This window comes from Nycticebus coucang, chromosome Y, assembly GCF_027406575.1.
Source record: "Nycticebus coucang isolate mNycCou1 chromosome Y, mNycCou1.pri, whole genome shotgun sequence".
NCBI classification, from domain to species: Eukaryota; Metazoa; Chordata; class Mammalia; order Primates; family Lorisidae; genus Nycticebus; species Nycticebus coucang.
This window is the reverse complement of record NC_069805.1, coordinates 30,547,115-30,570,654: the sequence shown is the minus strand read 5'-3', so window position 1 is coordinate 30,570,654 and position 23,540 is coordinate 30,547,115. Positions and strand designations below refer to the sequence as shown.

The window sequence follows — 23,540 nt, the reverse complement described above, 5'->3', positions numbered from 1 at the left end:
ATATCAGCAGGAAACAGGGAGAGTTGGACCTCCTCTGCTCCCACTGGGATGTCATTTATTTCTTTCTATTACCTGATTGTATTGGCTAGAATTTCTAGAACTATGTTGAATAATAGTGGTGAGAGAGTGCATCCTTGTCCAGTTCCAATTCTCTTTGGAAAAGCATTCAATATTACACCATTCTGTATGATGTTAGCTGTGGTCAGATGTCTTCAATCATCTTAAGAAATATACCAAATATGCCTATATTCTTAAATGTTCTTGTTAGTAAAGAATTCTGAATTTTAACAAATGCTTTTTGTGCCTCTATTGAGAGCATCATTTAGACTTTGTTTTTATGGATAGGATGTATTACATTTATGGATTTACATATGTTAAAACAACCTGCATCCCTTGGATGCAATCTACTTGATTGTGATGCATACTTTTTTTGAAATGAGTAGCTGTAATCTATTAGCTAAGATTTTATGGAGTATTTTTCCATCTATATTCGTTAGTTAAATTGGTCTGAAGCTCTCCTTGTTTAAGTCCCTTCCTGGTTTTGGAATCAAAACAAAAGTGATATTTGCTTTATAGAATGTGTTTGGGAAGGCTCCAGCCTTGTCAATGTTTTGAAATAGGTTCTGCAGTATAGATAGAAGCTCATCTGTGAAGGTGTGATAGAATTCTGTTGTGAAGTCATCTGTTCCTGGGCTTTTGTTGTTGTTGGTGGTGTTAGAAGGTTTGTTATTGTTTCTGCACTCTCAACATTTGATATCTGCCTTTTCAGGAGATCTATTTCTTCCTGGTTAAGTCTAGGAAGATGGCACGATTGCAGCTATTGGTCCATTTCCTCCAAATTGCCAAATTTCTAGACATGATTTCTTGTAGTATACTGAAACTCGACCAATACGTTTCACCCCTTAAAATAATGGGTGATAAGATGGATAAAAGTTTTAAATATAAGACATGAAATGATAAAAATCTTAGAAGAAAGTGTGGGAAAAGTTCTTGATGATGTTGGACTTGGGAAAGATTTTATGACAATGACCTCGGTAGCAATCACAGCAACAAGTAAAATGAACAAATGGGACTTAATTAAGCTGAAAAAACTTCTGTCCAGCTAAGGACACAACAGGTCAAGCAAATAGACAACCTTCAGAATTGTTTTACACATGTTATGGATCTGATGAAGGTTTGATAATTAGAATCTACAGAGAACTCAAATTAAATCAACATCAATAGAGCAAAAAAATTCCAACTACTACTTGTCAAGTGACATGAACAGAACCTTCTCTGAGGAAGCAGATGTGTGGCTAACAAACATATGAAAAAATACTCATCTTCCCTGATCAATAGAGAAATGCAAATCAAAACTGCCCTAGATATCATCCAACTCCAGTGAGAATAGCCCACATCACAAAGTCCCAAAGTTGCTGATGTTGGTAATGGGGAACACTTTTACACCCAGCAGGAACTGCAAACTAATGCAACCTTTTTGGAAAAAAGTATGGAGAATCTTCAGAGAACTCAAATCGGAACTTTTATTTGATCCTCTAATCACATTAATAGACATATAACTACTCAGAAGAAAAAAATATTTTTTAATAAAGACATTTTCACTAGATTGTTTACTGCAGCTCAGTTTACATTTGCCAAGATTTTGAAACGACCTGAATGCCCATCAACTCAGAAATGGATCAAGAAACTGTGGTATGTATACACCATACTTCTCAGTCATTTTAAAAACAGAGAGTTTACATCTTTGATATTAACCTGGATGGAGGTGAAATGCATTCTTCAGTAAAGCATCAGAAAATAGAAACACAAATATCCAACATACGCAATAGTAATATAAAGCCAGTAGACAATCTAATACATGTCCAGATAAGACAAAATCTCATTTAAGTTCAAGTTGAGAGGAAGGGGAACAAGGGAAGGGGCAAGAGAAGGTTGGAGGGAGATTGGTGTGCTCCCACTTAATAGGCAGAATGTAAGGGTACATGGAACACTTCTTGAGTCTGGGACACAACTACAAGACTGACTCTACCTAACTAATGAAAATAATGTAATCTAATTGTTTATACCCTCACATTAACATGAAATTAAAAAAAAAAGAAACTGGAAAAGAAAAGACCTGATTATCATTTTGCCCATGTATATAAATAAAGACCAAAGAATGACTAAAATTTCAAGGGAAGTATGTATTGTGTGATAAAAATCATCCAAATTTAGGAAATTTTATACTCATTCACTATACAAAGTAAATATTTATGTTAAAATTTTGAATTCCATAATGGAAATAAAAGGGGAAAAATTGCAAAAACAATCTTACTGTATAAATAATGTAACATGTTGAATAATGTGATGTGGTTCATATTGAAATGCATAATCTTTTAAAAGAAGACTTGCTGCATTAGTAGTACTGGGTTTTACCACAAGAGTCAGTAAATTCGCACATGTGAGCCAAGCTCAGCCCACTGCCCGCTTTTGTCAGCAAAGTTTTATTGGATCACAGGCATGCCTGTTCCTTCATTTTCTATGACAGATTTTGGACTATAACAAAATCCATATGAAGCACAAAGTCTAAAGCATATTTACTCTCTGGCTTTTTAAAGGAAAATTTGGCCAAGACTAATTTTATTAGATTAATGTATATATGGAAAATGAGTGCCCATGTGCAATCATTTGCTGATATTCAGACTAATTTGAGGTTCCAATAGTTGAGCACCCAGGTATTGAGAACATAACCAAAAATATAATAACCTCCAACCTTCTTGGTTATAAGCTAGAATGCCAATACAACATGTAGCTGCCTTTTGCAACTCATCAGATATTTAAGCAATTCTACAAAAATTTGGTTATATGTATCACTAAACTAAATACTTTAAGCATACTTTCATTGGGAAATGATTAGTATACTACAGATTCACCTCATTTTAGAAAACCATTGTATACAACATTACTTTATGGGTGTGGTGTTTAAGTATTTCCTTACTGACACGCATTTACACTATCTCCAACTTTTGATATGACAATGTTATAATAAACTTCTGTAATACACATGTATAGATAACATAGTTATATAAAAGTCCTTAACATACATAATACTATGTATCTTAACATAGGTTATATATATATTAGATACATACATATTGGTTTATTTTATGTATATATCATAGATAACGAAAGTTCTTAACACGTTTGTGTGTTTACATGGGTCATATTTTCCTGTAGGATCTAGCTGCAGAACTGGACCTCTTAGATTCAATGAATGACATATTTGAAATTTGATGCCCATTGCTAAATTACCTGTCAACATGGGTTTACCAGTTTATCAACAAATAGTGCATGACAATAAATTTTCTACACATTTCTCAGCACTGCTTTTGTTAAACAAAAATATCAGCATGACTGAAAACAATGATATCCCATTGTTTGTAAATTTGCATTGTTCTAATACCAGCCAAAGGCTGAAAATCCTTAGGTTAAGTATACAACTTGTTAATTGTGAATGTTAGTCCAAATTAAAATTAGTTTTCTTGTACAGTAATAATTATCTACTATGAAACACCGCTACAGGCTCACCTGTCCCACTTTTCATTCTCCTTCCTAGAAAACTGCTGATTGTAGGTTTCTCCAGCCTTTCTTTTTTGCGTTAATCCATCATCATCACTCTCATCATTTGCAAAATCACAGAGGTATTTAGATACTTCTATCTCATTACCTTCACACTTCTTCCTTTGTTTTTTAACCTTGATGAAAAGTTTAATAGAAAGGATAATTGTTACTACTTTAGTCTATAAAACAGAATTTTTCAAAATTTCAAAAAGGGCCATTCTTAACTTTGTCATTCCCTTTTCCTGTTGGTATTGAATGAATTTTCACCCCATTTCACTGTCAGAAATTGAGAAATAAAAAGACAAACAAAAGATGCCATCTTCTATCCTTTCATTTATTTATTTATATACTTATTTATTTATCTAAAAGTATGACGGGGGTTCAAATAGTTTGGTTACATAGATTGCTTTTGTAATGTTTCAGTCATCGATAGAAGTATGTCTTTCACCCAGTGTTCACTGTACCTGTTAGATAGGTTTCTGCTTCCCCTCCCCCTGACACCCCCTGCTTCATTTCTATTGAGGTTTACTTCACATGTGTGCCCATCAATTTAATTACAATTTAGTAGTAAGTACATGTGGTATTCGTGTTTTCATTCTTTAGATACTTCACTGAGGATAATCGTCCCTAGTTCTAATGGTCCCTAGTTATATCCAGATTGTTGCAAAAGACATTAAGTCATTCTTTGAGGCTTAGTATTCTATGGAATACATGAACCATGTTTTATTAATCTGCTCATGAATTGATGCGCATTTTGGTTGATTCCCCATCTTTGTAATTGTGAATTGTGTTGCAACGAACACTTGAGTACGGGTATTTTTTGATAAAATGACTTCTTTTACAAATTTGGAGGCATCACATTACCAACTTCAAACTATACTACAAGTATATAGTAACCAAGACAACATGGTTTTGACACAAAAATGGAGACACAGGCTGATTAAACAAGACAAAATACCCATATACAAAACCATCCACATATAGCCACCTGATCTTTGACAAAGCAGGCAACGACATATGTTGGGGTATCTCTCCCTTTCAATAAAAGGTGCCAGTAATATTGTATTTGTATAGCCATATGCAGAAGAATAAAATAGGATCCATACTTCTCACCACTCAAAAAATTAATATAAGATGAATCTTTTTTGATCATAATGTATGATTTTTTTATTAAGTCTTTTGTACATAGATCATAAAGACATTAATGCCATTTTCAATGTGTTGATTACTTATACAAATTGGGAGTGCTTACACATCATATTAATCAACATAGCTTTCACCTCATTTACCCAATTATATTATAAGGACATTTGTGGTCTATACATGATAGATCCAACTTGTACTTGCAATGTGCTCCATAGGTGTGGTCCTCCTTCTATCCCCTACTATCCCTCCCACTGCCTCCCTTCTCCTCTCCCTCTCCTTCACTCCTTCATCCTAGGCTAAAGTTGTGTTTCATTTTTCATATGCAAGTGTGAGTGATTATAAATTGGTTTCACAGTAGTACTGAGTATACTGGATACTTTTATTTTCATTCCTGAGATACTTTACTAAGAAAAATATTTTCCAGTTCCATCCATGTAGACATAAAACAGGTAAAGTCTCCATTTTTTTTATTGCTGCATAGTACTCCATGGTGTACATATACCACAATATATTAATCCATTCATGGGTCCATGAGCACCTGGGCTTCTTCCATGAGTTGGCAATTATGAATTGAGTTGCAATGAACAATCTGGTGCAAATATCTTTATTGCCAAATGATTTTTGGTCCTTTGGATATACACCTAGAAGAAGAATTGCAGGATCAAACGGTAGGTCTACATTTAGATCCCTGAGTGTTCTCCAAACTTCCTTCCAAAAGGAACATAATAGTTTGCATTCCCACCAGCAGTGCAGAAGTCTTCCCTTTTCTCCACATCCATGCCAACATCTGTTGTTTTGGGATTTTTTGATGTGGGCTACTCTTACTGGAGTTAGGTGGTATGTCAGAGTAGTTTTGATTTGCATTTCCCTGATGATTAAAGATGATGAGCATTTTTTTCATGTGTCTGTAGGCCATGCATCTGTCTTCTTCAGAGAAGCTTCTGTTCATGTCTCTTGCCCACAATGAAATGGGATCACTTGTTTTTTGCTTAGTAAGAAGTTTGAATTCTCTGTGGATTCTGGTTCATAGACCTTTGTCAGTAGTATAACTTGCAAAAATCCTCTCCCATTCTGAAGGCTGTTTATTTGCTTTACTTAGTGTGTTCTTGGCAGTGCAGAAGCATTTGATTTGATCAGATCCCAGTAATGTATTTTTGATGGTGCTTCAATTGCCTGGGGTGTCTTCCTCATGAAGTATTCTCCCAGGCCAATTTTTTCAAGCATTTCCCTTGCACTTTCTCTAAGAATATTAATAATTTTATGTCTTAATTATGAGTCTTTTAACCAGTAAGAGTCAATTTTTGTTAAAGGAGAAAGGTGTGGATCCAGTTTCAGTCTTCTACAGGTTGCCAGCCAATTCATCCAGCACCATTTATTGAGTAAGGAATCTTTCCCAAAATTTATATTTTTAATATGCTTATCGAAAATTAAATGACAACAAATGTCTGGGTTTACCTCTTTTTTTTAACCTTTCATTTATTTATTTATTTATTTATTTTTTATTGTTAAATCATAACTGTGTACATTAGTGCAATCAAGGGGTACAATATGCTGGTTTCATATACAATCTGAAATATTCTCATCTAACTGTTCAACATAGCCTTCATGGCATTTTCATGGTTATTGTATGTAGACATTTGTATTCTACCTTTAGTAAGTTTCGCCTGTATCCATTCTAAGATGCACCGTAGGTGTGGCCCCACCCAGTACCCTGCCTCCACCATAATCACCCCACTCCCTTCCCCTTCCTTGGCCCTTTCCTCATAGTCTTGTGCTTTAGTTGGGTTATAGCCTTCATGTGAAATTTATAATTTAGTTTCATAGTAGGGCTGAGTACACATCTACCTTTCTATTTTTGTACCAGTACCATGCTGCTTTGATCACTATCAATTTATAGTATAGTTTGAAGTCTGGAAGCGTGATACCTCCCAATTTGTTTTTATTTCTGAGTAATGTCTTGGCTATTTGAGTTTTTTTTCTGTTTCCATATAAAACAAAGTACTAATTTTTCCAGGTCTTTAAAATATGACAGAGGTGCTTTAATAGAGATTGCGTTAAATCTGTAGCTTGCTTTAGGTAGTATAGACATTTTAGCAACATTGATTCTTCCCAGCCATGAGCATGACACATTTTTCGATTTGTTAACATCTTCAGCTATTTCTTTTCTCAGAGTTTCATAGTTTTCTTTATAGAGATATTTCACGTCCTTAGTTGTATACACTCCCAGATATTTCATCTTCTTTGGGACTACTATAAAGGGAATGAAGTCCTTGATTGTTTTTCCCTGTGACTATTGTTGGTATATATAAAGGCTACAGATTTATGAGTGTTAATTTTGTATCCTGAGACCTTACTATATGCCTTGATCACTTCTTGGATTTTCCAGATATATAATCATATCGTCTGTGAAGAGTGACAATTTGATCTCCTCTGGTCCTATTGGGATCCCTTGATTGTCTTCTCTAGCCTGAATGCGGTGTCTAAAACTTCCATTACAATGTTAAAAAGCAGTGGAGACAGTAGGCACCCTTGCCTGGTTCCTGATCTGAGTGGAAATGATTTCAATTTTACACCATTAACTATGATACTGGCTGTGGTTTTGCAGCAGATGGACTCTATCAGTTATGAAATGTTACTTCTATACTTATTTTCTTTCTTTTTTTCATTGTTAAATCATAGCTGTGTACATTTGTGCAATCAAGGGTTACAATGTGCTGGTTTCATATACAATCTAAAATATTTTCATCAAACTGTTCAACGTAGCCTTCATGGCATTTTCTTAGTTATTGTATGTAGACATTTGTATTCTGCATTTAGTAGGTTTTGCCTGTACCCATTATAATATGTACCGTAGGTGTGGCCCCACCCAATAACCTCCCTCACCCTGAATTCCCCTCTCTCTTACTCTCCTATGGCCCATTCCCCATATTCTTGTGCTATAGTTGGGTTATAGCCTTCATATGAAAACTCTAAATTACCTTCACAGTAGGGCTGAGCACATTGGATACTTTTTCTTCCATTCTTGAGATACTTTGCTAAGAAGAATATGTTCCAGCTGTATCCATGTGAGCATGGAAGAGATAAAGTCTCCATCTTTCTTTAAGGCTGCATAATATTCCATGGTATACATGTACCACAATTTGCTAGTCCATTCGTGGGTCGATGGGCACTTGGGCTTCTTCCATAGCTTGGCAATTATGAATTGGGCTGAAATAAATATTCTGGTATAGATGTCTTTTTTATATTGTGACTTTTGGTCTTCTGGTATTTACCTAGTAAAGGAATTATAGGATTGAATGGCATCTCTATTTTTAGGTCTCTAAGTACTTTCCAAACATCCTTCCAAAAGGAACATATTAGTGTGCATTAGCAGTGCAGAAGTGTGTACTTTTCTCCACATCCATGCCAACATCTCTGGTTTGGGGATTTTGTTATGTGGGCTACTCTTACTGGGGTTAGGTGATATCTCAAAGTAGTTTTGATTTGCATTTCTCTGATAATTAAGGATGATGAGCATTTTTTCATGTGTCTGTAGTCCCTGAGCCTGTCTTCTTTAGAGAAGTTTCTCTTCAATTCCTTTGCCCACCCTGAGAAACTGGCTGGCGATCTGTAGTAGACTGAAATTGGACCCACATCTTTCACCATTAACTAAGATAGACTCTCACTGAGTAAAATCTTTAAACTTAAGACATGAAACTATAAAAATACTAGAAGAAAGAGCAGGGAAAACTCTTGAAGGAATCGGCCTTGGTGAATATTTAATGAGGAGGACTCCCCAGGCAATTGAAGCAGTATCAAAAATACACTACTGGAACCTGATCAAACTGAAAACCTTCTGCACAGCCAAGAACATAGTTAAGTATAGCAAGCAGATAGCCCTCAAAACGGGAGAAAATAATTGCAGGTTAAACCTTCGACCAATGTTTAATAACCAGAATCCACAGGGAACTCAAACGTATTAGCAAGAATAGTTGTCTATTTTTTGAGACTTTGGAAAAAAGAAAAAAGAAAAAGAAGTTAACTGATGACCCCATACTGAACCTCAAAGTCAAAGCATTCTATGATATACATACTCTTATGTAACAATATCAATGTTACTTTTTTTTTGCATTCTTATTATTATATCTCAATATTTTCTGGCAGCAATTATCTGATTTCTTTTATGAATGTTTTTATCTTTGCTCGTTCTTTTTTTTTTTTTTTGGTTCAAAATGGTTTTATGGAAAAATTAATCTGTAACAAAAACTTGGCATTGAGTGCAAAGGCTCCACCGTTTTTTGAGCAAAGCGTACAAAGGTTCCAAGGGACAGGACCAAGAACAAGGGGCTCAGACGTTTACAACAGCAGGCATTTTCTCTTCCTCTTCTTGACCGGTGGTGGGCAGAGAACTGCTCGGATAGCTTCATCAAACACTGTCTTGAGGCCTCGCTGTGTGAGAGCCGAGCACTCCAGGTATTTTACAGCACCAATCTCTTTAGCCATAGCTAAACCCTGTGGATAGGTGATAGGAGTCAGCTTCTTCTCTTTCAGCTTCTCAATCGTGTCTTTATCATCCCTAAGTTCAAGTTTAGTTCCCACAAGGATGATGGGAGTGTTGGGACAATGATGTCGCACTTCGGGATACCACTTTGCACGGACATTTTCAAATGATGCAGGACTCACAAGGGAAAAACAAATTAAGAATACATCTGTTTGTGGATAGGATAGAGGGCGTAATCTGTCATAATCTTCTTGTCCAGCTGTATCCCATAAGCCCAGATTCACCGGTTTTCCATCTACCATAACATTGGCAGAATAATTGTCAAAGACAGTAGGGATATATTCTCCAGGAAATGCATTGGTTGTGTAACTGATCAGTAGGCAAGTTTTACCCACAGCTCCGTCTCCGACCACCACACACTTGATGGCCTGCATCTGGGCCGCGGCGGCGGCGGCCGGACACTGAGGCGGGAAGCGGAGGGCTCGGAGCGCAGAGAGCAGAGGCGCGGCTGCTGACGGCCGGGCGCTAGATGCCGGAGCCGCTGTCCACGCTGCCTCGCCCTCCGCGCACTGGAAGCCAAAGGCCAGCAGCAGCCACCACCCAAAGCTGAGGAAAACAGCTTCTGCCAGAGGATGTCTTAAGGCTGCCTCGTTTTCATCATCTTTTTTATGGTAACTATAGATGGTGAGATAAGGTCCTTCTAGAAATTGTGAAATCTAAAGCTATAAGAAAAATGCTATACACCACACCATTATTTAGCGATAACCAATGTTCCTGCAGCCAAAAATGTGATAAACTTTCTTCTTCACATACGCATTTGCTATTACTTGTTTTTTGGAGGTTTTTTCCCTAGGACAGGGTCTCACACTAGTGCCCACGTACCAATCATACATAGCTCACTGCAATCTCAAACTCGTAGACTTAAGTGATCCTCCTGCCTCAGCATCCGGAGTTGCTCTCTTTGCTCGTTCTTGATGACATTTTTGTTTCTAGTGCTTATTTTAATCAATGCCATTGTTTTTAAATTTTGTGCAGGCAAACTTGGAAAGCAAATAAACACATTTATATGTATGGAGAAAATAAAAGAATTAATGGAGTTGATAGAAAGGGAATTTAAAATATGGATGATAAAGACACTAAAAGGAATGGGCAAGAACATGGAAAGAAAGGACCAAAAATCTGATGATTGATATGTAGAACTTAGAATGGATATGGTGGAGATTAAGGAAATGAAGGAAACAATCAGGGAATGTAAAGCTGCAGTGAAAAGTATCAAAAATAGGGTAGACTATGGAGAAAAAAGAAGTTCAGAGCTACAGGATAAAGTTTTGACTTAACCCAGAGATGAGCAGAAAAGAAGAGAGAGAAAGCATAACATGTGCCTAGAGAACTACAATACTCCATAAAGTATTCAAATATATGAATAGGGATTTCTTTTTTTTTTTTTTTTTTTTTTTTATATTGTTGGGGATTCATTGAGGGTAAAATAAGTCAGTTACACTGATTGCAATTGTTAGGCAAAGTCCCTCTTGCAATCATGTCTTGCCCCCATAAAGTGTGACACACACCAAGGCCCCACCCTCCTCCCTCCATCCCTCTTTCTGCTTCCCCCCCCATAAACTTAATTGTCATTAATTGTCCTCATATCAAGATTGAGTACATAGGATTCATGCTTCTCCATTCTTGTGATGCTTTACTAAGAATAATGTCTTCCACTTCCATCCAGGTTAATACGAAGGATGTAAAGTCTCCATTTTTTTTAATAGCTGAATAGTATTCCATGGTATACATATACCACAGCTTGTTAATCCATTCCTGGGTTGGTGGGCATTTAGGCTGTTTCCACATTTTGGCAATGGTAAATTGAGCTGCCATAAACAGTCTAGTACAAGTGTCCTTATGATAAAAGGATTTTTTTCCTTCTGGGTAGATGCCCAGTAATGGGATTGCAGGATCGAATGGGAGGTCTAGGTTGAGTGCTTTGAGGTTTCTCCATACTTCCTTCCAGAAAGGTTGTACTAGGGATTTCTAAAGGGGAAGAAGATTGCCCCAAAGGAATGGAAGCCGTTCAGAAGACTATCATAAAGGAAAATTTCCCAATTTCACTAAAGACCCCCACACACCCCTTTCAGATGCATATCAAACCCTGGGTAATTTCAATGCTAACAGAGCCTCTCCAAGACACATTGTAATGAACCTGTCTGAAGTCAAGATGAAAAAAATTCTTCAAGCAGCCAGTAGTAAGCATCAATTGATCAAATTAGAATTCCAAGCAGTAACCCAAAAAATGTCTCAAGAATTCAGTGAATTCTATACCTATTTTATTAAGTGTTCTGATCAAGAGAGGATGCTGGGTATTGTCTAAAGCTGTTTCTGCATCAATTGAGAGAATCATATGGTTTTTGATTTTTAATTTGTCTATGTGATGTATTATATTTATGAATTTATGTATACTGGACCATCCTTGGGACCCTGGGATGAAACACACCTGGTTGTGGTGTATAGTGTGTTTAATGCGTTATTGGATTCTGTTTGCTAGGATCTTATTGAATATTTTTGCATCAATATTCATTAGAGATATTGGTCTCTAATTTTCTTTTCTTGTTGGGTCTTTTTCTGGTTTAGATATAAGCGTGATATTCACTTCATAGAATATATTGGGAAGTATTCCTTCTTTTAGTATGTTTTGGAAAAGATTAAGTAATATAGGTACTAGTTCCTCCTTAAAGGTTTGGTAGAATTCTGATGTGAAGCCATCTGGTCCTGGGCTTTTCTTTTGGGGGAGATTTCTTATACTTGATACTATTTCAGAGCTTGTTATTGTCTTGTTCAACATTTCCACTTCTTTCTGGCTAAGTCTAGGAGGGTGGCATGTTTCCAAGTGTTGATCTATTTCCTTCAGATTTTCATACTTCTGAGAGTAGTGTTTTATGTACTCTTCATTAAGGATTTGTTGGGTTTCTGAGGAGTCTGTTGTTATTTGGCCTTTATCTTTTCCGATTGATGAATAGGGGATTCTACTCTTCTACTTCTTGTTAGGTTAGCCAAAGGTTTATCTATTTTTATTGCCCTTTTCAAAAAACAACTCTTTGATTGGATGATCTGTTGTATGATTCTTTGGTTTTCAATTTCGTTTAGTTCTGTTCTAATTTTAATTATCTTTTTTTTTTCTTCTGCTGGATTTAGGGTTGGAAATTTCTTCCTTTTCCAGTTGCTTGAATTGTCCCATGAAGTTATTGACGTCCTCTCTTTCCATTCTCTTGAAGAAGGCTTGCAATACTATAAATTTTCCTCTTAGGACTGCCTTTGTGGTATCCTAGAGGTTCTGATAGTTTGCGACTTCATTATTGTTTTGTTCCAAAAATTTGGTAATTTCCTTAATCTCATCTATGACCCAGCTATCATTCAGCATGAAGTTATTTAGTTTCAATGTTTTTGTATGCATGTGAAGATTCCTGTTTTTACCGAGTTCAACTTTTATTCCATTATGGTCTGAGAAAATATGAGGAATGAATTATATTTTTTAAAATTTGCTGATGTTAAACTTGTGACACAAGATGTAATCAATTTTGGAGGATGATCCATCGGCTGATGAGAAGAATGTGTATTCAGTTTAATTAGGATGAATTGTTCTGTAGACGTCTATAATATGTAAATGTTGAATGGTTAAGTTTAGTTCTAAAATTTCTTTGCTTAGTTTCTTTTTTGTGTGAGGATCTATCCAACACTGCCAGAGGAGTGTTAAAGTCTCCTTCTATTATGGTGCAGGGGGAAATCAAATTGTTCATGTCAGCTAAAATTTCTCTTATAAATTGAGTTGCATTCTGGTTGGGTGCATAAATGTTGATAATTGAAATCTCATCATGTGGAGTGTAGCCCTTAAGAAATAAGAAGTGACCATCATTATCTTTTCTTACTTTGGTTTAAAGCCTATTGTATCTGTGAATATAAATGCCACACCTACTTCTTTCTGATTTCCATTTGCCTGAATTATAGGTGACCATTCCTTCACCTTTAGTCTATGTTTATCTTTTAACAAAAGATGAGACTCTTGAATGCAGCAGATGTCTGGCCTGAGTTTTTCTATTTAGTCAACCAACCTGTGTCTCTTTAGAGGGCAATTTAGTGACCAATTCTCACATAAATTGGATTTAATTTTGACCAAGGTACATTATTTGAACATTAATTTTTTTTTTATTAAATCATAGCAGTGTACATTAATGCAATCATTGGGCACCGTATACTGGTTTCATAGACTGTTTGACACACCTTCATCACACTGGTTCACATACCCTTTCTGGCATTTTCTTAGTTATTGTGTTAAGGCATTTATATTGTACATTTACTAAGTTTCACATGTACCCTTGTAAGATGCACAACAGGAGACCACCAATCACTCTCCGTCCGCCCATCCTCCCCCTCCCTCTCCCCTTCCCCATATTCTTAAATTATAACTGAGTTATAGCTTTCATATGAAAGCTATAAATTAGTTTCATAGTAGGGCTGAGTATATTGGATACTTTTCTTCCATTCTCAAGATACTTTGCTAAGAAGAATATGTTCCAGCTCCATCCATGTAAACATGAAAAAGGTAAAGTCTCCATTTTTTTTTCTGTTTTTTGAATATAGGCTTCTAAAGTGGTATTTTTTTCTGCTTTTGCTGTATCCCACAGTTTTTTTTTTATCTTTTATCTTCATTGTTGTTATACTCAAGGAAGTTAATAATTTCCTTTTGTATTTCTTCCAGCACCCAACTGTCATTCAGCATAAGGTTGCTGAACTTCCATGCCTTTTTGTGAGGTTGAATGTTTTTGTTGAAGTTGAGTTTGACTTTTAGTGCCTTGTACTCTGAGAAGATGCACGGTAAAATTTCAATTCTTTTGATTTTGTTGAGTGTCATTTTCTGTCACAGTATGTGATGATTTTGGAGAATGTTCTATGGTATGATGACAATAATGTATATTCTTATTTTGGGGATGGAGTGGTCTATATACATCTATCAAGCACAGTTTTTCTAGGGTCTCATTTCAATCTCTTATATCTTTGTTTAATTTCTGTTTAGAGGATCTGTCCAGCTCTGAGAGAAGTCAACTAATTCTTTGTAGATGGGGTCTTCTGCACTAGGTGCCTCATGGTTCATTGCGGGGGATCCTCTGCTCTTATTTTTCAGGTTGCCTGAATTTTTCTATTGGTTCCTCCTCATGTGTTCTTTCTTCTTGTTTACCTCCTTATGCTCCTTTTTACTTATCACTACCTCGTTTGTTTTAAAGAGAAGTCCTTGCTCTTGATGACAGTATGTTGCATGATGACAGTATGTTTCTGGGGCATCAGGTGGTGCTGTGGGTTCTTTAGGAGACAGAGAGCACAGTCAGCAACCTCTATCGTCCTAATTCCAAAATTATTGCCTTGGGCAATCGCCTGATTGTTTTCTCAGCATTCAGATGCTGCTGAGTTGGGACCTTAAAGCTCACTAGAATCCTTCAGGGACAGGTTTCACAGTGCCCCCTGACTCTAGTTCCTGTAGGTTGCAGGAGTCCCTCAGCCTGCCCCAATAGATGAGTTCTGATCCTGGCAGGAGAAATTAAGACAGCCGTTCTTTAGGCTCCTGCTAAGACCTTGTCAGGACTTCCCACAATAGCAGCCTCCTGACCACCAAGCCCTTTTCATTATAGCTGCCTCACGAGCCACAAATGCATGGCACATCCTATCCAACCAGCACTTGAATCTGGTTGGTGTATACTGTTTGAGTTTGCTTTCTCTTCCAAGCTTTCCACTCAACACACAGCTTGCCCCAACAACTGAAAGTTCAAGAAAGGCTTCCTTCTGTCACAAACCTCTGTGGGTGGCCAGCTGATCCCAGCCAGTCTCAATTACTTACCTAATTCATCAGATTTCTACCCCTCCAGATCATACGCTATATCCATCTCACCACCTCCTCACTGTGCTCCCTTAGCTATGACTCTGGGTAAGGTCTTCATGCCAGGTATAGCTGGGTTCTCTCTTTTTCCCCAGTCATTCTAGGAGAACTCAGCTGAATGATCTTTCTGGTTCCCTAACTTGCTCCATCCCAAGCCCAGAAATTCTTTACCTCTACTCCAAAGACAAAGGCTATCTGAGTTTTCAGGATTTTTAAATATTTTAACTAGTTAAGAATATACTTTAAAGAAAATATTAAATTGTGACCTATTGAGTCTAAGATGTTAGTCCAAAATATAATTTTATTTGGACTATTCTACATTGCAAATACCATTCAAAATACCATTGCAAAAGAAAGCAATATTAAATCAGACATATAAAATTAAATATTTTCATACCTGTGACTGTTTATTTTTATTTCCTTCATGACTTTCTTTCTCTTCATCTGATGACATTTGCAAGGCTGGCTCTACTCATAGACCATACATTTAGTTAAGTGGACCACAGTTCAACAAAATTGACATTGTTTGATAAAAAGGGGTAAAAAAGTAATTCCTGTGTAAATTTAAGTTAAGCTTAATCTTTAGCCAAATATTTACTTCTGTAAAAAAAAAAAAAAAATACTTCTAATTATCCAAAACTTTGCAAAACAACCCAGAGGGCACTAGATGTTACTAGATTCAACAAATACAGACATATCACAGATTTATCCACCTAATGTATACACACATAATGTCAGAAGAAAAACAGAATTTATATATACAATACACACATATGAAATAACATTGTGGATTGTTCTCTATTTCATAATAGTACCTTTCAAAAGCATGCTGTGCATGTTGTTTTATCAATAATTCACAAATTTCTGTTACTTTTTGTATTTTCATAAGTGTACATCCTATTTGTTACATGTGAAAAGATTTACTGTGATATTATAACAATTTTATTTTTATCTTTTAAGGCCTTAGACTGCTACCTGAAGCCTTCATTTGATTCCTGCTGTTTCTCCAGATAAGTAGGCATCTCCTCCCTCAGGGCTGCCTTAGTACTCTAGTGTCATCTCCACTGCAATGTTCCTACCTAAACTGTAAGTCATTTCTTGCCATGTCTCTACCCTTTGCCCCTGGACTATAAGCACAATATTTCAAAACTTCTGGAACAGTCTTTATATGTTTTACTCAATAAGTATTGACGCTGTGGCTGGAAGGAATATAAATAAAACTGTCAAAAATTAGTTTTTCAGAGATCATGTCTAAGCTGATATTTACAATGTAAGATGAGCCAAATTAAAGGGCATAGGGGCCAGAAAGAATGAGAGCAGGACAGAAAGCAGAAGGAGAGAGAGGAAAAAATTCCTGAAGAAACATATGCATACGTATTTGTCTGCAGTAGAGGGATTGGTGAGCCAGGCATTCTAGAATCTCAGGAATGCCAGAAAAAAATGCAGACAAGAAGGGATAGCAGAAATACTTCTATGAAATTTCATGGTGCTTGGATGTTAATATTTCAAAGAGATATTAATTATCTCATTTTCACTGAAGTAAATCACTCTAAACTCTATATGGAAGATGAATTTCAGAAAAACACAAGTGAATGGCAGAAAATGAATTACAAGGAAATATTGGAAAATAAAGGCAATGTGGGCCTGAAATAACTGAATGTTTATGGAAATATTTTGGATATCAAATATCAGTGTCCCATACAGGATGGATGTTTTTATAAAATAAATAAACATATAAATCTTGGTTTTGTATTTTAATTTTTTCAATATTAATAAACAATATAATAAATATCTGTGGATACACATATATAATACAAAAGCCATTAGGACTATCATTCATATATATATGTATACAATATATATATATATGAATATATATAAAAAAGCTTTCGAAGAGTTTGATGTTGCAGCATTTATGTGATGGAATATTATAAAAATCAAAATAAATTAAACCAAATATACTTGTGTCAGTATGGATTGATCTCACAAATACGATACTGAGCAAATAAAAGAAAGTCACAGAATGACATAGGAAGCCTTGACAATTAAGTTCACAAGCTCACAACCGTGTGCTTACGTTGGTAGTACTGTACAAGCCCCTCATTATGGTTTCATAACTTTGGTGTATCAGTGTCTCATAGTTGTGTTTGTGTTGACTGTCTTCCAGAATGGAGTTCATTATCATTGCTGCATGATTGTGTGCTGTTATGAGAATTTCAGAACCTGAATTAGAGCGATGAATAAATGTTAATCTTGTTAAACTTAGCAAGCATGAAAGGGAAGTCAGGGACATGTTAGTTTGCAGATAATGCCACAAAAAAATCAGCAGTTTGCAAATAGATTAAATAGTTTTCTGAAGGGATAAAAAGCAGCATTGAAGAAGAGAGGTAAGGGTGCCCAGTAATAATGAAAGTCATGAAAACCTTACAAAAATTCATTGAATTTTGCATCAAAACTATTAGCTGACTGTGAGAAGCATAGCATATCAAGTAAACATTAATAGAGAAACAGGTAGGAAAGTCTTTTTCTTAATTTATTTTATTAGATCATAACTGCATACATTACTCCATTTATGGGGTATAATGTGCTGATTTTATATACAATTTGGAATGTTTAAATCAAACTTGTTAACACAGAATTCAATTCACTTATTTAATTGTTGTGTTTAGACATTTATACTCTACTATTAAGTATTAACACTACTCTTAAGTATTGTAGAGACATTTATAATGTACTATTAGTTAAGCATTAATACTATTAAATATTAAGGATTAATTAAATATCAATACTATTAAATATTAATACTAGTATTAAAATTTGTAGAGATGTATATTCTGCTATTAATATTAAATTTAATATTTTATTAATAGTAGAATATAAATGTCTAAACACAACAATTAAATAAGTGGGTGGTGCCTATGGCTCAAAGGAGTGGGGAGCCAGCCCCATAGACCAGAGGGGGTGGATTCAAACCCGGTCCCAGCAAAAAACTGAAAGAAAAAGAAAATAAATAAGTGAGGTGAATGCTATGATTTTTTTCTTTCTTTTAGTTAGGAAACTTTTAATTATGTAAGAAGAATGTAGCATAGTAGATAAATGTAGTATAAAGTGTGTTTGAAAGGTCAATATACACACATACGTCTGTCATATCAATAGTTGGGTTATACGGATTACTGGAATCACACGGGAAAATTTTTTTAAAATACCCAAGTCAAACAGGGGAGTGCAGGGGTGGGAGTTGAATGCTATGTTAACCAGTTTGATGTAAACATTCTAAATTATATATAAAATCAGCACACTGTACCACACAAATGCAGTAATGTACACAGTTATGATCTAATAAAAAAATCAGGAAAATCATAATGGAAAATCTTGACAAGAAAAAACTTGAACAAAATGATTCCCAAAGTAGATCACCAGTAAAAAAATGGAAAGGAGAGTCGAATTTTGACAAGACCTTACAGAGAAGCAAGATGAAGTTTTGAGCCATGTTATCACTGGTGATGAAACATAGGCATACCAGCATGAACTGAAGAAAAGCATCAAAGTGCACAATGATTTTGTGATATAGGCTAGTCTCAATGGAGTTAGATGATATCTCAAAGTAGTTTTGATTTGCATTTCTCTGATGATTAAAGATGATGAGCATTTTTTCATATGTCTGAAGGCCATGCTCCTGTCTTCTTCAGAGAAGTTTCTCTTCAAGTCCCTTGCCCAGCCTGCGATGGGATCCCTTGTTCTTTTCTTGCTAATGCGTTTGAGTTCTCTGTGGATTCTGGTTATTAAACCTTTGTCGGAGACATAACCTGCAAATATCTTCTCCCATTCTGAAGGCTGTTTGCTTGCTTTACTTACTGTGTTCTTGGCTGTGCAGAAGCTTTTTAGTTTGATCAAGTCCCAATAGTGTATTTTTGAAGCAGCTTCAATTGCCCGGGGGGTCTTTCTCATAAAAAACTCGCCCAACCCAATTTCTTCAAGGGTTTTCCCTACACTCTTTTCTAGTATTTTTATAGTTTCATGTCTTAGGTTTAAATCTTTAATCCAGTGAGAGTCTATCTTGGTTAATGGTGAGAGGTGTGGGTCCAGTTTCAGTCTTCTACAGGTTGCCAGCCAGTTCACCCAGCACCATTTGTTAAATAGGGAATCTTTTCCCCACTGAATGTTTTTAATTGGCTTGTCAAAGATTAAATACCGGTAAGTAGCTGGGTTCATCTCTTGGTTCTCTATTCTGTTCCAGACATCTACTTCTCTGTTTTTGTGCCAAGTGTAGGGTGCCTCATGGTCATACTAATGTACACAGCTATGGTTTAATAAAAAAAAAAAAAGAAAAAAAGAAAAAGGGGAGTGTAAATAGATTTAAAAGAGAAGTTATGTTATACTTTCCTTGAAGTGGCATAATGTTGAAACCAGTAGATGGTGATAGGTTTTGTGTGCATAATGCATTGAATTGAATGGAAATGAAAATACAACATATCCAAATTGTATTAAAAAATCAATACATTGTACCCCCCCCAAAAATAATAAAATAAAATGTAACGTACACCTATAAAAAAAACAAAACCAAAAACAAAGTGCACAATGAAAGTTAGTCTTCTCCACAATCAAAACATTCCTTTAGTTCTAACAAAATGTTAAAATGATATTGCTAACCTTCTTTATATCAGAGGGATTGCTCATTAGGAATTTTCAACAACTGCACAGTTAACAAAGTTTACTATTTGAAAGTGCTGAAAAGGCTACATGGAAAAGTTAGATAAAAATGACCTGAACTTTTTGCCAAATCCTGGCTCTTGCATCAAGGGGACAATGGCTCTTGCTGTGTGACAATGCACCAAGTCACACAGCACCATCTGGGGGAGTTTTTAGTCTGTAAACAAATAACTGTATTATGACATCCTCCCTACTCATATAATCTGGCTCCCAATGACCTTTTTCTTTACCCAAAGATGAAGGAACATTTTAAAGGAAGATATTTTGATAACATTTAGGACATCAAAGATAATACAATGTCAATGCTGATGGCTATTCCAGAAAAAAAGTTCCAAAATTGCTTTGGAACATGGATGAGGCACTGGTATTGATGCACAACTTTCCAAGGGAAGTACTTCAAAGGTGACTGTGGTGATATTCAGCAATGAGGTATGCAGCGCTTTTTCTAGGATGAGTTCACAAACTTCATCATCTTATTTTGTACACAGTGTATATATCATACGAAATTTTAGGACATGGAAACAAATTATGATTGTACACCTATGTCACCTATAAAGTAAAACATTTTCAGAGTATGAGTGCAAGGTAATAACATACAGCTAATTCTAGGTGTTGGATACTTCCACTCAATTATTTGTAATAGTTTGAGAGGACCCTAAAGCCAAAACATTTAGTACTGCCATTTTAAAAGACTATGTCTTTCAAATAGCCATGGAAGGATAATTTATTATTTTCCTTGTTTTTAATAATTAATGATGACACACATGCACATAGGTTCTGCTAGTCAGACATTTAACTGCCTTAATATCATCAGTGTAACAAAGGATAAAATAACTAAAGTTTAAAGAAGACCAACTTGTTAGTATAAAGCATTCATTCCACTATGTAAAGTCAGAATTTCATAAATTATTTGAAACACTAGAAAATTGTGTAGTTTCATAGTTCATCTCTGTCCACTCCCTAAAAACAAACAGGACTTTTAAGTTGAAAATTAAAGAAGGAAGAAAGATCCCTTGTCCCCAGGATTTTGAAGTTACGGTGAGCTATAGTCACTACACATAGCAAGAACATGTATCCACTTTCCCCCCCCAAAAAAAATTACCTGATCTAGACAGTTGCACATTTTTCTGTCTTACTGCTTTCTTGCCGTGGGAAAGTTCCATCTTAATGGTATGCTGAGTGCACTTTAAAATAAAGGGTTTCATAAGTAATGTATATTTCGTATGACACATAGTGAATAATTCCAGATGAAAAAAAATGTGGTTACCTTCAACTGGCAATGTTTCTCAGAAAACCCTAAGAAAACAAAAAACACAGACAATTAATGTAAAAGACAATATAAATGTAAATATGACAAAGCCAAACGTGCAGTTATGGAGAGTTAATATTGAGCTTAATCCTCAAGTTTGACTTTGTACATGATTATTTTAGCTCTGAAGTTGTTTTCCTTTTTATTTTTTTATTGTGGACAGCAATATGACAGAAATAAACGAAGAAAAGTAAGGGAACATACATTTAATACAACATCCACTTAAGATTTCTAAAGTATTTCAGAGGAAAACCACTCAAACACGGCAGTGAACATATGGCAATGTGAATTGTGTCTTTAATCGGAGGAGCAAATCATACCCCTGAGAGAACAAATGACAAGACTGATGGCAGAAGCCTTTAGCATAGCTGTAATGCGACACAAAAGCATCTTTTATACACGTAAGTAATCATCTGATCTTTGTTTTGTTATTTATAAAGGACACACTTCTAATGACAGTAGGGTTGAATCTATAATATATTTCTCTTAGAGAAAGTATTTTTAATAGAGCAGCATGGATGTACACTTGTAGAATAATAGTTAATATAAACATTTTCTTTGTTCCATATCCATGTAAGCTGCAGATACACCTACAGTTCTTCTACCATCTACTTTTGCCATCTAAGAGTTTCATTACCCACTCACCCAAGGACATATAAAATACATCAAAGAAATTATGAACAATACATTTCAAATATCAAAACATTTATCCAAAAAGAAAAAAATTGAGATGTCACAGAATTATATGAAATTAATAACCTTTTACATTTCAAAATAAAAGCAATATTTGCTAAAAATGAGAAAGTTTTGAGAAAAAACATGAATACATACATATACATACACACATATATATTTAATTAAGTCATTTGTACATAGATCATAAGTACATTTATGCCAAATGGGATTCCATTGTAGATTATTTGTACAAATTGGAGTGCTCACATCCTACTAATCAACATAGTTTTCACCTCATTTCCCCAATTGCAGCATTAAGACATTTGTGTTCTACATCTGATAGATCCAACTTGTACTTGAAATATGCTCCATAGTGATTTGCTTCCACATTTCCTTACCTGAGCTTCCCCTTTAGAATCTCACCACCAGTCCCTCAGTGTAACATACTCCCCCTACTAACCCTCCCTCTATCAACCCATCTCCCCCCTTTCAATTCTCCCTCCCCTTCCCTCCTTCATTCTAGGCTGAAGTTGTGTTTCATTTTTCATATACAAGTGTGAGTGATTATAAATTGGTTTCACAGTAGCACTGAGTACATTAGATTTTTTTACCATTCCTGAGATACTTTACTAAGAAGAGTATATTACAGCTCCATCCATGTAAACATAAAAGAGGTAATGTCTCCACTTCTTTTTTTTAATGCTGCATAGTATTCCCTGGTATACTGGCTGGCAACCTGTAAAAGACTCAAACTGGACCAACACCTTTCTCCTCTAACAAAAATTGACTCTCACTGGTTAAAGGACTTAAACTTAAGACATGAAAATATAAAAAAATTCATAGAGAGAGTGCAGGGAAATGCTTGAAAAAATTGGCCTGAAAGAATATTTGATGAGGAGGACACCCTGGGCAATTGAAACAACATCAAAAATACATTACTGAGATCTGATCAAATTAAAAAGTTTCTGCACTGCCAAGAAAACAGTAAATAAAGCAAATAGACAGCGTCAAAATGGAAGAGGATTTTTGCAAGTTATATTTCTGACAAAGGTCTAATAACCTGAATCCACAGAGAACTCAAACATATGACTAAGAAAAAAAAAAAAACAAGTGATTCCATTTAATTGTGGGCAAGAGACATGAACAGAAGCTTCTCTGAAGAAGATAGGCAGATGGTTTACAGACACATGCAAAAATGCTCACCATCTTTAATCATCTGAGAAATGCAAACAAAAACTACTCTGAGATACCATCTAACATCACAAAATCCCCAAACTCTAGATGTTGGCGTGGTTGTGGAGAAAAGGGAACAAATTTGCACTGCTCCTGGGAATGCAAGCTAGTACATTCCTTTTGGAAGGAAGTTTGGAGAACACTCTGGGATCTAAATGTACACCTGACTTTTGATCCTGCAATTCCTCTTCTAGGTGTATATCAAAAGGACCAAAAGTCATTTGGCAATAAAGATATTTGCACCAGATTGTTCATTGCAGCTCAATTCATAATTGCCAAGACATGGAAGATAATTACATTTTTATAAAATTAGTTTCCTTTGGTATATCATATTAATCTTTTAAGATCTTTGGAAAATAGCCATTTTATAGAACAAAAAATTTGTCTTAAAAAAGCAGCCACTGCTTGTATGCAAATGAGTCTTATTTGATAATGTAATATCAATGCAACATGCATCTCTGATGCCTGGC

The 23,540-nt window shown here is 35.5% G+C and overlaps 1 protein-coding gene across 1 annotated transcript; it reads right to left on the bottom strand.

Moving 5' to 3' along the window:
* Positions 1-8,950: 8,950 nt before the first annotated feature.
* Positions 8,951-9,840, bottom strand: LOC128579081 (ras-related C3 botulinum toxin substrate 1-like). The gene has a single exon (XM_053581355.1). The coding sequence runs from the start codon at positions 9,658-9,660 to the stop codon at positions 9,082-9,084; it is 579 nt and encodes a 192-aa protein (XP_053437330.1). The 5' UTR covers positions 9,661-9,840; the 3' UTR covers positions 8,951-9,081.
* Between the last annotated feature and the right edge of the window lie 13,700 nt (positions 9,841-23,540).